At 37.1% G+C, this 18,116-nt stretch overlaps 1 protein-coding gene across 1 annotated transcript in view; it reads left to right on the forward strand.

The window, feature by feature from the left end:
• The first annotated feature begins 249 nt into the window (after positions 1 to 249).
• Positions 250 to 18,116, forward strand: part of cox10 (cytochrome c oxidase assembly factor heme A:farnesyltransferase COX10) — a 31,667-nt gene continuing 13,800 nt past the window's right edge. Inside the window, exons 1-4 of the mRNA XM_004080592.5 lie at positions 250 to 388; positions 1,700 to 1,842; positions 1,979 to 2,375; positions 3,911 to 4,035. Of these exons, the coding sequence (XP_004080640.1) occupies positions 358 to 388; positions 1,700 to 1,842; positions 1,979 to 2,375; positions 3,911 to 4,035 (696 nt within the window). The 5' untranslated portion in view covers positions 250 to 357. The remainder of the gene's footprint in view (positions 389 to 1,699; positions 1,843 to 1,978; positions 2,376 to 3,910; positions 4,036 to 18,116) is intronic.

Below are 18,116 nucleotides of genomic sequence, written 5' to 3' on the forward strand. Positions count from 1 at the left end.
CTAGTTTAAAAATTTTACTAAAATAGATGTTTAAAAATGTCCCAAGATTAAATGCCTACAAGTTGATGCGGAGAGAGAGGGCATCATTCAGAACACTTCTGGTTCTGCAAATTTCCCTTTCAGCAAAATTTTCTTTTTTATTTTATTTTATTTTATTTTATTTTATTTTATTTTATTTTATTTTATTTTATTTTATTTTATTTTATTTTATTTTATTTTATTTTATTTTATTTTATTTTGACAGACCATCTGACGTTTCGTGCCCCGGAAGTTCTTCTTGTCATCCAGTGAGGTCAAAATGGCGGCATGCTGCATGTAAAGAGGTCGTAACTACAACCGGCTTTTTGTTTCGGGAACATGTATAAAACACCATGTAGAAGGCTGTCAGGTTGGTCAAGAGGAAATGTTGCTTTGTCTAATGTGTTACATTGTGTAAAGTCTTTTTTCGTTAGCGTGTACCTATTGCAAGTCCGGAAGCTAAGCTGGAAATTAGCTAAGCATGTAGCCTCCCGTCCCGGTGAAAGCGATCCGTAACAGTGAGCCATGTTATGACCTTAAATGTCGGGGATAAAAATAAGCAATTATGGAACTGTTTTATCATGTATTAGATGATTGAACGCTGTTTTACTCCGTCTCAGAAATATAAGCCATGTGTTTGTACTAGTTTATTTTATGTGTGTGATAGTGAATTATTATGCTAAAAACATTCAAAATTATCATTGAAAAAGTTTTTATACTGTCATTATTCTTACTGGAGCAACAAATATTATCATGTAATGTGCAGTCAATGTTGCCCCCAGTTGCACCAACACCAGAGAAGGATGTCAGAAATTTATTGCTTCATTAAATTGGGTCACAATTCGTAATCAACTGTAAATCTGCTAGCCTATTTCAGATTTTCTTGCTCCTTCTGAAATTTAAATAGGTCAGTGTGTTTCCCAGCTCTTAAATTATGCCAAATAGTGAGATGTTGGATACCTGTAAGGAAAATAAAGACATAAATGCTTTGGAAGAAGAAAGGTGACAGAATTATCAGCTACTTATTTTTCTATTTTAACATCTTGCAGTTTAAACTCATCCGTTCTGCACAAAATAAAAACAGAATGTTGTATACCTTTTCACATAGGTTTGTCATTTTTTTTGGATCAAATGTATAATAATGGTTTTCTGATATCAATCAGAAATATTGGTATGATTGCCAAGGAGGCCTGATATGAAGCCATATATCCTCAAAAAATAAATACCCACTCTGATGAAAATCACGTTTTTATTTTCTTTTTTTGATGATAGAGAACATGAAAGAATAAGATTAAGATTAAATGACATTTTTTAATATTTCGTTATTTAAATGGCAGCAGGAAAGATCGGGGCTAACTCAGCGTCAACAATCCCGCTCACAAATCAGACGCAAATCTCTAAAGAACGCCTGCTGCTCTGCAGAAACTATCTCTCAGGAAACAACACAGGTTTTTAGATTTCGATTAAAAATGGGTTAATCATAATTAATAGACCACTGGGGGCGCTTTTTATGATCAAAAGATGACCGGAGTAGGTCTTTAACGATAAACAAATTACTGGATAACAAGTGTAAACCAATGCAGTCTTTGTCACTTGTAGTCTATTCAACTATCATGTTACAGGAAAACAGTTGTCATGCCTCTCTGATAATCAATTTAAATTTACACGATTTGTCTTGCAGGTTTTGTTGGAGTGCATGTGAAACAAAAACTGCTTCAAAATGCTCCTCAAAGTAACCAGACTTTTAGCTGCCTCATCCAGCTGCATAGAAGAGACCCTTCAACCTGGCTGACGTATCAACATCTTAATTTCCTTAAGCGACTGGTAACTATTTTCATTTTCAATACTTTGACTTGAAACAGCACTAATTTCTCCTCCGGATAGAATTTATGTCGACCATCTTCTGGTTCTCATTTTTAATTTGCCAAAAATTTTGATTCACTCTCGTTGGTTCTTGCAGTATGTTACAAAAAAAGGCAGCGAGCTCCACCAGCGTGCCATCCCCAAACAGTCACACATCATGAACACTGTGGATGAGAAAGATGACAGTCTTGAAACTGAAGTGGAAAGAATATCGGCCATTAATCCTCTGATGCCAGATTCTGTTTCCCAACCGGATTTTGTTGCCGCAAAGTTGCAGCCCAAACTCTCCACTCCACAACCTGCTATGGAGAAGAAGACTTTGCCGGAAAGAACGGTGTCTCAAGCCGAAGCGTCTTCAGCGGAGCCGCCGCACATCTATGTTGAAACGGAGGAAGTGAGGCAGGCGCGGCTGGACAGACAGTGGAAGCAGCTGAAGCTTGATCTGTCGGAGTTACCGGATATCTACTCCAGACTTTCCAAAATCAAACTGACAGGTAGGATGCTATGTGGCTTTTATTGTGTGAAGCAGTTGGGTTTTGAAAATCTCAGCTATTTCATATGGAGAAAATATTTCTGCAATCTGCCCGGAAGCTATAACAGTATTGAAGAGGTGCATCCATCTGCATAATCAGCCAGACTGTAACAGGTTTGAGGAAAACTGTTAAATTTAGAATAATTGTTGGTGGTTATTCTTTGCTGAGTGCGTTGATGTTCGGGGCTGTGTTCAATATTAAAATCAAGTCTTTTTTTTATTTGAAAAATTAATATTAACTCATTATATTTATGAATCTATTTTCATTTAAAGTAATTTACGAGTTTTTTTTTCAGACAAAAACACATTTCAGTTTATTTCTACTGCAAGGATTTACATTTTTTTAATTTAGAGTCTCACTTTTGTTGAGTTTATGTCATGTGTTATATAAAAAGCACTTTTTATAAACAAACATAATTTTTTCATAATCATGAAAAATAGTTTTTTATTCAAACAGAAAATCAAGCCTAAACTTGTGAATTAGGACTGTATCCATGCAGTACAGCCTTGGGCAGTGATACCCAAGGCTTGTCGGGGTCTCCTTGGGCAAGGCTTTCAAGCTATACGTGTTGTTAACCCACTCTATGAAAAAAGGCTTTCACCTCTGAATGCTGAGTATCATTAGAATAAATGAATAGAAGCTAGGGCTGCACGATATGAGGAAAACTCGCGATATGCGATATTGGTAATTAATATTGCGATAACGATATAAATTGCGGTATATAAACAAATAACAAAAAAAACAAAAACATCATTTCCATTTCACTGCAACAGTTTAAAAATTCTACTCCAAATGACCCTCGTCGACGTAGGAGGCAAACATCAAACATAAAAGGGCTCATCTGATTGATCAACAACGTAAACGGGTCCTTCTGATTGGTTAAATGCATAAAGGGATTTATTTCATTTGTTCAATATTTCAAGCTGCCATGAGTTTGTTTTAGCACATTTAAGGTAATCATTTATTGCGATTTTTGCCGTCTTTTGCGGTATGCATATTGCACAGCTTGATTTCGGGATAACGATAAATTTGCGGTATATTGTGCAGTCCTAATAGAAGCTTACTTTTTTAAAGAAAAAATACATGCAGTTTTAACGGGATGAAAAAAAGTAGACATTTGGCTAAAAACTGTAACAAAGTGCCTGAGTATTTAGAGAAATATTTACTTTTGTGCTGATGCTTTGATTTGACTTTGTTGCACCATGAAATACAGTATATGAAATGATGATGTTCTAAATTGATGTTGCTTGGTTATTGTTGACAAACATTAATTAAAAAAAAAAAACTGACGCACGTGAATCATATTAAACTTTATTTAAAACGAAATGGCTAAATCAGTGAGGAGGGTTAGATACAAAATCGCTCCTCTGGATAGTTTTTAAAAGAAGTTTCTGAAACTTTTAGAATGTTTGCCAGAGACAGCGATCTGGTTAAAGGTCTTAAAAATATTTCTGATGAAATACCCAAGCTTTCCATTTTTTTGTTCTTGATTTCAGCTCTGGTGGTTATTACTGCAGCTGCTGGTTTCTCAATGGCTCCAGTGCCCTTCGACCCCATCAACTTTGTAGTTTCTTCTCTGGGAACAGGCCTTGCATCTTGTGCAGCCAATACAATTAACCAGGTTGGTCGTGTGTGTATACATATTATTATTTTTTTGCTTGCATGAATGCAAAAGAGTGGTGCAAACGTTCAGAACTTTCTGTGGCTTTCATGGTACATAAAACACAAACAGAGAATGTTTTCACTTTTTAGTTTAATTTTTTTTTTGATTAGTCTAATAGGGTTTATTTCTATCTTGACTTGTTAGAAAATGTGTTTTCTACATTTTTGACTCCACAATCAAGCCAAGAAATGGCTGAAAAGTTCCATCAAAAGATGTCCTAAGACGGCACTAAAAATGAAAACATGCAACATTATTGTGTCTATCCACCTGTAATTCAGCTCTATACGCTGCTTGTTGATATGTTCTTGTTTTGGCAGATATCTGTAATAGTGAATTATTTTCCAGAACCCTTAGAAACACTCAACTCATCCTCTTGTTTATCCACTCATCATTCGTTTTTAGCGGGTATCTGAAAAATGCATTAAGCTGACTGTAATACTGTCATTATTTGCCCGCTGAAAGCTTTGTTCCCAGTATAAACAAAGAAGCTCTTTAGTTTAAGTACAGCGTCCATCTGCATCCTGGTGTTGACATTCTACAAAGGAATTTGCTCTGTGACTTAAGGATTCTTTGATAATGGGCGACCTCTCCCTTAGCCTTGGCTTGAACTGTGCTTAGTGATGTTTTTGGCCTGTAATTTGGCATAGACCTTGATTACGCTAAAGTTTAGTGTCCTTGAGGCAGACCTCCTCTCCACCGGAGCCAGAAAACAGGTTATGCTCCAGTTTCTGTTTTGCGCAATAGTGTCCCACAAAGTAGACAACGTGGTTTCATATGTCCACGCTAATACGCACGTGTTTATCCACTCGTATTTGTCTTCTCTGGCTTGAATCACGCGAATTATTCATTTTTTTGTCTATGCAATAGCCCGAAACGGGGTTTCTCTTCATCACAGCCAGAGCAGGTGTGTAAATATGCAGATATTTGAAATATGCTGTGCTCTGTAAATGCCAAAGAGCAAAGCTCAAACATTCACAAGAAATTCAGACCTTTGAGTGACCACTAGACAGCCGGCGCTGGCTGAGTCTAGATGGACGGCAAATTCTTCGCCTTATATTTTCTTAGTCCAGCCTGAAAAGCATATAAATAGAAAATATTATCTTATTTTTTTACTTCATTGAATTTTATAGTTACAAATCGTGAGTAGACAAATTAATTAGCTAAGCATGTACTGCAAAAAGAATTTAAATTGTGTCTGGGAAAGAGTTGGCCTGGAGGATGCCATCATGTGAAGCTTGATCATTTCTTAAAGTCTAGTCAAACACTGATATACAAGTGTGTCCAACATTCTTGTTTTAATAATAATAATGATGGATTGGATTTATCTGCACTTTTCCAGTCGCTCAAAGCGCTTACAGTGTGTCCATTATTCATTCACTCCTCATTCATACTTGGTGATGGTAAGCTACGGTTGTAGCCACAGCTGCCCTGGGGCAGATTGACAGAGGCGTGGCTGCCAGTTTGCACCTACGGCCCCTCTGACCATCACCGGGACATTCATACGCGTTTACACACCAGTGGAGCCGCACTAGAGGGAAGGAGGGTGAAGTGTCTTGCCCAAGGACACAACGACAGTTGGCTGGGGGGAGCAGGGATCGAACCACCGACCCTTCGATCATTGGACGTCCTGCTCAACCGCCTGAGCCACTGCCGCCCGTTTTGCACATTTTCATTTATATTTTGGTTTGTGGATGCAGTGTTTTGTCTTGTTTCACTTTAAATTTGTTTAAAATGAAAAGATGTAAAGAATTATATAGTTGTAAGTAGGGTTGTAGTTTTTTGTATTTTATAATTTATTTTTATATTTTATCAGCAGTGAACAAAAAACAGCATATTTTACACACATAATAAGAAAACTTAAGTTTTTTTAACATTATGGATTTATTTTGTGCATATTTTTTTCATTATTATCAATCATGAATTAATTTAAGCAACAAAACAATCTGTAGAGCTGATTGGGAGCTGAAGGAGTCGGCTCTTTTCAGTGAGCAGAGCCAGAAGAGCCAGTTCTCTCTAAGAAGAGCCAGAATTCCATCACTATATGAGCAGTGAAATCTTTGCTTGCATTGTTGCTGTGGTCACTTTGCTTTGTTAACAGGGAAAACTTTAAATCCATTTGGTAGAACTTTTAATTTTAAGTTTTTAGTTGCAATTATTTGAACTCGCGGGCCACATCGGGTTCTAAAATTCGATAGAATGGCCGGACCAGGAGCAGATGCGTGGAGTGAGAATGATATAACATGGAATGTAAATGAAAACATTTGGATTGAAAATTATATTCTAAAACAGAATATTCTAGAGTTTTTAGTTTAAAAATTTGTTCCCATTTTAGATCATTTTTTTATTGTGAAGCCCTTTGGTACCTTCAACGAGTTGTAAAGTGCTGGATGAATAAAGTTTCATTAATTCATGATCCTTTTAATAAAATAAATAACACTATTTATGAAATAAAGCAATGACCAAATAACACTATGATTTTCAAAGACAAAAATTCAGGAAAAATATACTGATACATAAAAAAAAAGCAATAAATAATGGATCCTCTCCCGTCAGAATTCCGCAGAGACTTTGAGCTCATCACGCGTCTCACAGTTTGCGCAGCTGCGCTGTGACCTGCGCGTCCGTTTCTCATCCAGTAATACTGAAAAAGCACATTTTTATGTCTTCTGCTGCAGCTACGCATATACCTGCGTTACCTTTTCACCAGAACAGTTCCCTCATTTATTGCAGGAGTTACGTTCTAAAAATAACCGTGATCGGTGAAATCCACTGAGACTGATTACAGATGTTTATGGCAGTAAAACTCCTCACTGCACACTTTCTACACTTTTCTCACACAAACATGAACATTTTCTCCTTTTTTTCTCTTGTTTAAATTCTCAAACCTTCATAGAAATTATGTCCAGGATCTTAGAATGAAAACAAAGATCTGATCGATCACAGATTTCTGATCTGAAGAGCTCCGTGTTTTTGTACAGGATACACGGAACGGACTGAGGAGATTGATTGACAGGGTCTCCAGCCAATCAGGACACAGAACAGGATGCACTGTTTAAAAAAGGCAGCATAATCGCTCTACAAGAATGAGCTAAACCGGAAAGATGAACTGCGACGTAGAAAGGGAAGACTGTCTTCTGTTTTATTTGACAGAGACTTTTAGAGGGTTTCAGGTTGGAGCACATACTGCAGAAGGGTCTCTGATATTGTTCCGTGGGCCGGACCAAACATGGAGGTGGGCCGGATCCAGCCCGCGGGCCGCAGTTTGCCCACCCCTGATCTAAACCTTACTCGGGGCCCCTAAAGATGGATTTGCTTGGGTGGAAAGATCACAACCATGTTTTGTACCAAGTGGATTCTTTCTGCATTGGTGTCCTGTCTTTTAATGATAACTATATACATTTACACCAAGATGGAACTTGTGTGGTGGAAAGTTGCATCTCATCAACCCAACAACATTTGCGTTACAATATGAGTCCTTGTACATATAAAAAAGGTGATAAACTTGAAGTATCTTAAATTGTTTTAGAAAGAGAGTTCAGTTGAAGGAAAACATTCCACCTTAAGATCTAGTGACAGGGCCTTTTAATTTTTGTTTGTTCCGTGTGATCCTTTAAAATAGGGGTGCCTCATCATAGATGTGGTTAGAGTCTGATCAAAGCTCCAGGTCTTTTTATCCAAATAATCAAGTGTACGGCTTGTCAAACAAATCAAAGCACAGGAAGACCCAAGGTTGTTTCCTACAGGTTCTAGATCTCCAACCTAATCCTTTAATATTTGACATCAAAGGAGGCAGAACGTTGTACAAAAATGCAACCATGCTACTTTTAAATTAGCTTGTGGAAAGAAGGATAATGTCTTGAAGCTGCTGGAACAGTCCGAAGCCAAGGTTTCTCTCATTCTTCTTAGGAAATACCCAGAGGACAAACGACAAGGTGGTTTCTCCATAAAACTTTATTGTGTTCACGGAACTGACAAAAGGAAGTCACGCAGCAATCGTTTTTGAATATATGCCAATCAAAAGACATGTCACATCTGATTTATATTCAGATCCAGTGGTAATTTGAGCCTCCTTTTGAAACTGTTTTGTGTTGGCAAAGACGTTTTCGTAGTGATGTCTGTACTTGTTTATTATAAATGCGTTTAAAGACCTCAGCAAAGAGAGTTTTTTTTCTCTGGTCACTGGTATTTCTGGAATGGTTGTTGCTCCGGCCTTTGGGGAGCCGGGGCTGCCTTTGCTGGTGTTCCAGTTATCATCACTCTCTGGTCTGACCAGGGCTTTAGCTAATTGAATAATTGGGTCAGATGAAAGTTTGAGGCTGGAGCCTGAAAGACCCCAGGGAGGTCTGATGTCCCTCAAACTGTGGCAATGGGACCTGATTAAGCCTTTTGTTGTCACACAAGAGCCACTCAGCTGTTTTGACAGCATCTGTACCGTAAGCCAACATTGTCTGTTTGCATGTGTTTTAATGAAAGATCAAACTGGCTTGTTGACAAAGGACTGTTTTTTTTTTTTTAAGGGGGAGTAGCGTGCATGCATGTGTGTTTTCTGTGGTGAAGCTGGCACGAAAATAGGAGCCCTGACAGGCCCTCAGACCTTCCCCTCCTCAGTTCAAGCTACACCCTTCTCTTTGTCCTGCTCAGGCATACATTACCCTCCTTCAGGCTTTCTGTTGGAATTTGTCGATTAATGGAGGTGAAAACGGTGTTTACAGGACAGTACACCATAATTGTGCATTTATTCTTTCTACTTTTTATCTTTATTCTTAAAATGGCAACTCTTTTGGAAATACATTACCTAAACAACATATAAATGCTTTTGTTGTTATGGCTATACATAAGATTTAAGTAGAGGGATATATGAGGAACAGTAGATGGTTTTTATTTTCTTAGAATGGGTTTGTTTTACTGAGCCTCAACAGCAATGATTGCTGCTGCTTTTTTTCATCTTCTTCTGTTAGATTTTCGTGAGAGGATCTTTTGTTGTAACAAGATATCCTAACTACTGAAACTCCATCAACCATCACACTCTTTCAAGAAAAACACCAGACTTGTCTGTTTCCATTTAACAGCAAAATGGGAATTTTGAGGACTGTTTTTTATTAACAAAGTCCAGTTGTTGTGCTCAGGTGGATTTTTAGAATTGAACTTTGCAAAATTATTTTGCAAAATATACAATTAAGGCAGGATCTGAGATTTAAAGGAAAACATAAATGTTATGTTTCAAACTATAATTATTTATACGGAATTGTTTTCAGTAGATGTTGGATTAAATTTGATTCTATGCTGAGAACATATAATATAGCAATGTTCTTTCTGTATTATTACCTTGTTTTCCACACTGTAGGGCGCTCCAGATTACAAGCCACACTATCAATTAATGATTTATGTCAAATTTATGTTAGAGTCTGAGATCAGGCATTCAGTCAGACCTTATTAACAGTAATTCTAGTACTTATTTGGAACCTGCTACAAGTTAGCCATGTTAGCGTATTAACAATAATTGTAACACTCAACACCCAACCTTGTTTGCAACACTTAAAAAAAAAAAAAAAAAATCAGACGGCCTTTTTGACAGAGCACAGTTTACCTCTACAAATCGCTTCAATATCGTTAGGGGCAACCAGAATTAACCCATAGATTATGTGCCTTTGATTATAAATTGCTTTTTTTTTTTTTTTTTTTAAATTAAGGCTTTTAAGTGCACCTTATTGTGGGAAAATACAGTATCTTATTGGTCTTTGTTTTTGTCTTTGAAAATATTAACTTGCTTTTATTTTGAAGTGAAAGGTCAAACACTTAGGTGTTCATTAAATGGATGGTTTTAAAAGGAAAGGAAATCCCTTTTTTTGTCCTGCAGATGTTGGTCTTAAGATCTTGTTTTCCACCGCCTTAGTTAAAACAAAAGAGCAGGTTGATCTTTGACATGAACGCTTCTCATCTTTTTATTTGCTGGTCTCCACCAAGCTGTTCATATACGGCCTGAGAGAAAGGATAGACGTTCTTTCTGTGAATGCCCTGCAAAGATGGCACATAAAAGGACTCAATTAATGTCTCTTTTCATGCTGGATTTAAATGAATATTTAACCAGACAGGCCTGTTTAATAGTTAATTTCTAAAACCGTTGGTCTTTGTCATCTGCGGGGTGCCAGTTCTTTTAAAAAAGGCACAAATGGAGATCTTGTAGTCTCACTGGAGAGACAGATGCTTTGGTCTGATAAATAAGTGAATTGGAAAATCCACCTATTTGTTACCCTCAGGGAAAAGGGAGAGAAGCAAATTAAGGAATTTAGCTAAGCGTTGGGTTAACAATAGATTGTTTTGAATGGATTGTATCTTTAGACCGTAAAGCATTCAGAATCATAAGATGCACTGTTTATTCCTGGGAAAAATAAGGGACTTTTAGTACGCCTTATGCTCCAAAAATATATAACTTTTATTGTATTTTGGCACTGGTTATACGTCGCCATTGAAACAAAATTGTCATTTTACAGTAACACAACACTTTGTGAGTTTCTAGTGTCTGTAACTGAATGGGTTGATAGAAGCCAGCCAATTTTTCTTTTTTAGCCAATTTGGATAGAAATGTATTTAAGAATAAAAGAGTCAATTTATTAAAGTTTTTTTCAATTTTTTTTTATTTTGCTTTTTAATTAGATCAAGCTAGCAGAAAATTTAGAAACTTCAGGTAGACAATTTCTAATGCAACTTCTCAGATTCTAGGACATTTGACTTACTCCCACAAAATACCCCTAAATAAAACAAAGTAGAAATAGTTTTAATCAAGCATAATCTGCTTTTAAATAATGATAATTCTATGGATTTTACATGTACAGATTGCTTGCCATAGATTTTCTTAGACAATCCTACAATACATATCTTGATCAACAATTCATTACTATATATACTTTGGCTTAAACAAAATAATGTCTTAAGGCAGGAGAGAAGAAAGAAGCAAACAGATCTTTTTTTTTGTTTCTGTTTTTTGCTGCTTGGCCGCCTCCTTCTTTAAAGCCCACACCCAACTATTGCTCTAAAGCTAACATACCAGCCATCTCTTTGAGCTGTCAGTACTATTTGCCTTTGAGGAAATGTAAAACATGACAGAGTAATGGCAAGTGAAGCACCCCTCTACACCTTCGTGATTAACCTTTAGTTCTTGACAAAACTCCAGAATTACAGCAAATGATAACCAACCAGCCAACAAGATGGACTCAAGCGAGTAGGACTCCACTCACCTCAACAGTGTCTGGAGCCCTTAAAGTTGTCCGCAGTTCTTTCACGAATATAGTCTTAGTTGTTTTTTATATATTTATTTCTTACTGTTGGCACAACTCTATTAACTGGCCCTCCATAAAGTAATTGTTTAAAATCTTTTGTGTATCTATTTCACTTTGCTGTCAACACGTAAACCTGGCTGTTCTGCTTTATGGCGTGTCACCAACGGGAGCGTTCAAAGTATTGAGCAGTGTTGAAAACCTTTCATGTCTGCGGGACAAATAGTCTCAAGTCTCTCTGGGGCAGACTGTGGACTGTAATGAGGGGTTGTCAAACATGTGTTGTTGCAGTTCTTTGTAGAGGTAAACACTTGCATGGTAGGAGTCAGAGGTTTGCATGCCTCTGCCATGGATGTCATGTTGGAGAAATTGAAGCGCTAAGTCTACATTATTTTTAGCAGTATAAAAAGAATAGTTTTGCTATGGTGAAGAAGATATTTTTAAAGCTAAAATTAACTACATGAAAATTTGTAAAAGATTTTTTTATTTTAACCAGTTATTGCAAATAATTGTTGTTAATATTGTCATGTGGTGTGTAGTTAATGGGGTATAATGTGGGTATTACTTTGGCTTTCCTGTTTTAAATGCTAAATATCTTGATCTTTATTTAAAACAAAAATAAAAAACATTGGAATTAAAGGAAATTATACTATGGTGGTCCCTCGCTGTGTCGCGGTTAACTTTTCTCAGAATTTTTTAGCTTTTTTTTCCAGATTTTTTTTTCCGGCTTCTTGAATTTTCATTTATCTTCGATCACATGTAGGTCTTTTTTCTTATTCTATAATACTGGACTTATTTTTTGATGAAGGTTTGAATGAAGATTTAGAGAGTTTAAACATGAGAGAAACGTGAAAATGTTAATTCTGTGTGAGAAAAGTGTACAAAGTGTGTAGTGAGGGGTTTAACAGCCTTAAAACATTTATAACCCCCAATTCCACCTTTTGCTGTTTATTTTTAGAATGTTTACTCCTAAAATTAATGAGGAACCACTGTATAAAACCTTTATTTTACATTTTCTTCCTGAAGACTGTTAATGTTTTTTATACAATACATCTTTTCCTTAAAGTTTAGGTTTGCTCGTTCTGTAGCCAGAAGCAAGTGGAAACCCTCTTTTTAAAGCTAAGATCCGTTGATAATCGCTAAAAGCAGCCCTGTTTTTGGCGGTCCCCTGAGCCAACCCTACATGCTAATTTGATTCAATCTGAGAAGCTTTGGGGGCAAGGGCATCAATGCTGGAAAACAAAGTGGTTACCAACATTTACCAAGTCTTTCCCCAAGCTCTGGGTGTGCCTTACATGCTAAAACCAGGGTTTAACACCGGTTTCTTTATGTTATGCTAATATTTTCCCCTTGACACAGTTTTAGTATTTTCTCATTTCGTTGTAAAGCTTTAGAGTCTGGAATTCATGCATCTTTCTTTCCTTAAAGACGAGTTCCTAATCTTAAATATTCTTTCATCTTGATGTAAATAGAGATTATTCTCACTCAGCTCACATTAGACCCTGTAAATGTATCTGCCAGTGCTCTTTTGGCCAGCGGCATTCATTTTTTGGTATGTCTTTCAGTATCGCTCATTTTCCGTCTTTTCCCAATCAAAAGGTCGTTTTAAATTCAATTCTTCTGTCCATCTTAATGTTCCTTACATCGTCCACATATTTCTGTAATGTCCTTATTTTCCCCCAACTTTGACTGATGTGAATAGTTTTCTTCTCTTGAAGTGCAAGGCTCCTCCGGGCTTCAGGCTAAAAGTCCGTTCTTGAAAGCATGCATCCTATTACACCTTGTCTATTGAAGAAATGTCCTCGGAGATCACTATTGTAAGATGCTCTCAATCAGCTGAGCATTGTGAAGACATTACATTATTACCAGGCACTTGAAATTGAAACCAGCTGTCACTCTCCACACTCTGCCGTTTGGGTTTTTGTGTCGAAGCGTTTAGCTCCTCTCCATATTTCAAATTTTGAAAGGTCTCGTCTCCGATGGCTATTATTCAGGCTGTTCCTGTGATTTCTAACTGCCACCCACATCTTTACTTCTTTATTATCTAATCACAAAGCCTGTCTGGAACAACTGAATAATGCCTCATTGGAGATTTAGCATACCAAAAAGGTCTAGTTTTGTGCAACCAAGGATGGCCTTTGAGTTTTGATCATAGTCTCATTTTAAACTGTAAACAACCTTGGGAGCTATTTCCTTCTGACTGTTGTTCAAAGGCTAAACCTTCTCACTGCTAGAAAAGTAGTTCCATCAATAGATATTTGTTATTAAAAGTGTAATTATCAACAATGCTCATTGTGTTTTCTAGGTCCCTCCATCGCTTCAATTCAACATCTTAGCTTCCTTGTTCGTTTGTCGTCTTGCTTGTGTTGTGTTGACTTGTTGGTTCACCTGTTCATTCTCCACCTGGTGCGGCCTCCCCGCTCTGCTCGGTGTCTTCTGTCTGACTGTGACGTGTTGTAAACAATGCCGGCAAGTTAAAAGGAGACACGGGTCTATTATGAAACAGGAGTCAGCCTGACTGTCGAGGCCTAACTGCTTATTACTGCTCAAAGACACTTCAAAGCGAGTCTTTCTTTGGGTGTGTGTAACACATACATACATATTTACTCAGACGCTGACCCATCCGTACTCTTTACATTAGATGGGGCCTTCTCTTTGTAGCTGGAATTATAACTGTTTTTTTGTTGTTGTTTGTGCTTTACGCAAATCATTGTTTTAACAAAAGAAGGTACCTTAAAATAATGATTAGTTTTTCTAGAAGGGCAGAAAACATGTTTGTTTTGTAATTATGCAAACAAAAAATGTTTTTAAAAGTTTATCATGTGATGGAGTAATGTCACTCTGCCTTGAAAGGACCTATGGAAATGCTCATGTATGACGTATCACTCAATTTTAAAGACAAACACAAATACGAACACTTTATAAAGGAGTTTTAACAAATCCGATCTACATTAAAATTTCTCAACTTTATTTTGAACTACTGCACAGTTTTATCCATACACACCTTAACATTTAACCAGTGAAATGGTATAAAAACTTACAAAATACATTTAAATGTTCCATCTTTTCTTTTAAAATATTTTCTTAAGCTCAAAGCAAACTGTTTTTAACCCCACGAAAATAATTTAGGTTACCTTTAGATTGCATTTAAAGTTTTAGTTTTGACTCGCTAGGGGCAGTTCCACAACGCGGCAGAAATCTGTCAAAAATAATTTTCTTTTGTTGGGTATTCATTACAAGTCAAGTGAGCCCACTGCTTTTTATTTTTTAAACCTCTAACTACCATTGATGTTTTCTTTGTAAGATTTACTTTTTTTAATGTTAACCCTGCTTTAATATTCTCATTTTTTTGTGTTACCTTTTAATTGCTTTGTTTTGGAGATAAGACCAAATCTTTCTAATACTTTGTAGTGTTTAGTCTTAGAGGTGTAGTTCTTATGACTAATTTCTGATGCTAAACTTTGCACTGATCCTTAGAAATGTTGCTCCCTAGATTTCTATTTTCCTTATTAAAACTGACACTTTTTTTCTAAATACATCTTGTTTTTCAGAGGTAAGTTTGATGTTTAATCTTGAAAATACTTACACTCACGCTTAATGTGGTTGTTCTAAACAATCTTCTGCTAAAAGATCTGTCTACAACAGTGTTTTTCAACCTTTTTTGGGCCACGGCACACTTTAAACTTGATACAAATCCAGCGGCACACCAGCAAAAAAAAAAGGGGAAAAAAGGAATTAACTCATAGTCTGTATTGATCTACAGCCCCTCCGCAATCTCACATGCATTTTTGTGATAATTGTGGCAAGAAAAGCTCGAAGTTGCAGCGGTTTTCTCTGATAGATGTAATAAAAGTTAAGTTAGAAGATTTAAAAACTGTCTGATTTGTGTTCGTTGTTGTTTCAAGACGTCAAAGGAAGACTCATTGTGAGCTGAGACGCTGTCACTTTAACCCAATGCCTCATGTATGGAGAGAAATTAGACTCAGTCGGATTTGTGCGTGCGTAATTCTTGATTTGTGCGTAAATTAGGATTTGTGTATGCATATTCTTGCTTTGTGAGTGCGTAAATTAGGATTTGTGCATAAATTTGGATTTGTGCGTGATTTCTTACTCACATAATACGTTTTGTGTATAAGTTAAAAAATTTCAAATGAAAAAAATACAAAATGCAATTTACGTATGCACAAATTAAGATTAAAACAGCTTGAAACTACTTACACACACACACATCTTTAAAAAACACGCACAAATCCCTTGTTACGCACACACGAAGCCAAAGTTACGCACGGATCTACCGTGAGACTGTTTTCACGTCTCACAAATTCGTCCGTAAGTGCTGCGTTTAAATTACCTTGGAATGCTCGGTCATTAGAATTTTCTTATCAGCCTTCCCTTCTAAACGTATCCAGACAATGACTCAATCAAAACATGAAGACAGTAGATGTTAGTGTTGAACATAGAGGCTACTTACTTCGGGGCGTTGACCACCGAGATGGGCCGCCATTCTTCCCGTGACTCTCAGTCTGACTGCCTTTGATTTTTCCGGAAGAAAAAAAACAGTGCCCCCTACTGCTCGTTCCTGTTACGCATTTTGTATCAATTCGGTGTCTCGGAGAATAATATACTTTTAATATATATATTAGCGTTTAAAAGTGAACATCACATTCTCAGATAATAATTTTTATTTTCCTTTAAAGTTTTTTTAAGCCCTGCTACACCCACTGAAGGAAATACGTTTAGAAGGGAAGGCTGATAGGAAAAGTCTAATGACCGATCATTCCACTGGTATTTAAACGCAGCACTTACGGACGAATTTGTGAGACGTGAAAACAGTCTCACGGTAGATCCGTGCGTAACTTTGGCTTCGTGTGTGCGTAACAAAGGATTCGTGCGTGTTTTTTAAAAATGTGTGTGTGTAAGTAGTTTCAAGCTGTTGTAATCTTAATTTGTGCATACGGAAATTGCATTTTGTATTTTTTTCATTTTATATTTTTTTAACTTATACACAAAATGTATTATGTGAGTAAGAAATCACGCACAAATCCATATTTATGCACAAATCCTAATTTACGCACGCGCAAAGCAAGAATATGCATACACAAATCCTAATTTACGCACGCACAAAGCAAGAATATGCATACACAAATCCTAATTTACGCACAAATCAAGAATTACGCACGCACAAATCCGACTGAGTCTAATTTCTCTCCATACTCATGGGAGATGTAGCGCAAACAGCCGCCGAACGCCAGACAGACTAGCGTCTCTGAGCTTCATTGTTTTGTTCACGTTCCACGATCTGATACCGGATCCCGCGGAAAGCTACACCGCTATATGTGAGCTTTAGCTGGTCTTTTTGTTGAAACTAAGCAACTTTATGAGCAGAATTGAAACAAGGAAGTGAGGACTTTAACCACTTCTGATTGGTCATACTGATGACGTGTGATCAAGCCTCCAAGAATGAGACAGTTAAAGGGGCGGAAACAGCTGATGCTACGGCTAAATACCGGTACCGTCATTCTTATCAAAGTGTCTTTAATAGAATCAAATAAACACAAATAAAAGTCTTTTACGATCTTTCATATTCCTAACAACTCAGTGTTTTGATGAACACAGAGCTGATATCCTGGAGATGGTAAATGTTTTTAGATCAGTTAATGAGGGCAATTTCCCACGGCACACCTGACCATCTCCGACGGCACACTGGTTGACAAACACTGGTCTACATGAACTGGTGAAGCTTTTTTCAATGGATCATTTGCTCCAAGAAACAAATCTTGCTGAGGTGGTGACGGCTGTTGTTGTGTTTGTGAAAAATCCTTTGGAAGCTTCAAATGTTGATATGTATCCCTTGATATTTTTTAGGATCTTCTGGGCAAATATAAGACTAAATTTGTGGCTGACGCACACACCTACTCACACACACTTCGTTCCAGTCTGCTTGTGGTCAGACGCAGCCGCGGACGGAATATCTAAACACTTGCATTCTCTCAAAAATACACATGGTCATGCACATGCCCCACTTTCAACTGCTGCCCTACTCTTGAAAGGCTCTTAAACTTCATGTCATGTCAGTCACACCCTCACAGTTATTTGCAAATGCTCGATCACAGCGGAAAGGACTGTTTATTTCTTTTTAAACAAGTGACCACACACACATACACACAGAGCCTAATTCCATGTATTTAGCTTTCCCTGATGTGTTTTCCCACAGTTTGCGCAGCTGAATATAAGGCAGTGTCTGTGTAGTTAATGGCAATTACAAGCCGGTTTGAAATGGCCTCATTAGGGGCAGAATTCAGTTATCAGACTGAGACTAGAGATATGACCGGGCAGTTTTCCAGAGGAATTCCCAATGTTTTTTAAAGTTTCTGCCAGCCATCATGGTTCAATGTCCCCATGAGCTTGTTCCACCAACATTTTTAGATTTAAACTAGTTTCCCGTCAAAAAAATTATGGCTGGTACTTGTTGGGTTAATAAGCAAGTGTTTGTTGTTTTATTGAAATTTCCAATGCCAATCGGGTTTGAATCGATAACAGTGCAAAGCTGCTTTTATACGGGTCAGAATCAGCTCTAAACATTACTATATAATGTTGCATATTAGCACAAGGCTGCTTTTTTCTGCTTCAGAATCCATTGGAACTACGGCAATTGCATAAAGGGATGAAGAGTTACGGTTGTCGAAAGAATGTCAACACTGGAGCTAAAACTCTGCTGTTAGTGTTAACCCCACATACCCTTTAGTTGTAAGAAGCCTGTAAGTT

Source organism: Oryzias latipes, chromosome 19, assembly GCF_053564925.1.
Source record: "Oryzias latipes strain Hd-rR chromosome 19, Olatipes_Hd-rR_3.1".
NCBI lineage: Eukaryota > Metazoa > Chordata > Actinopteri > Beloniformes > Adrianichthyidae > Oryzias > Oryzias latipes.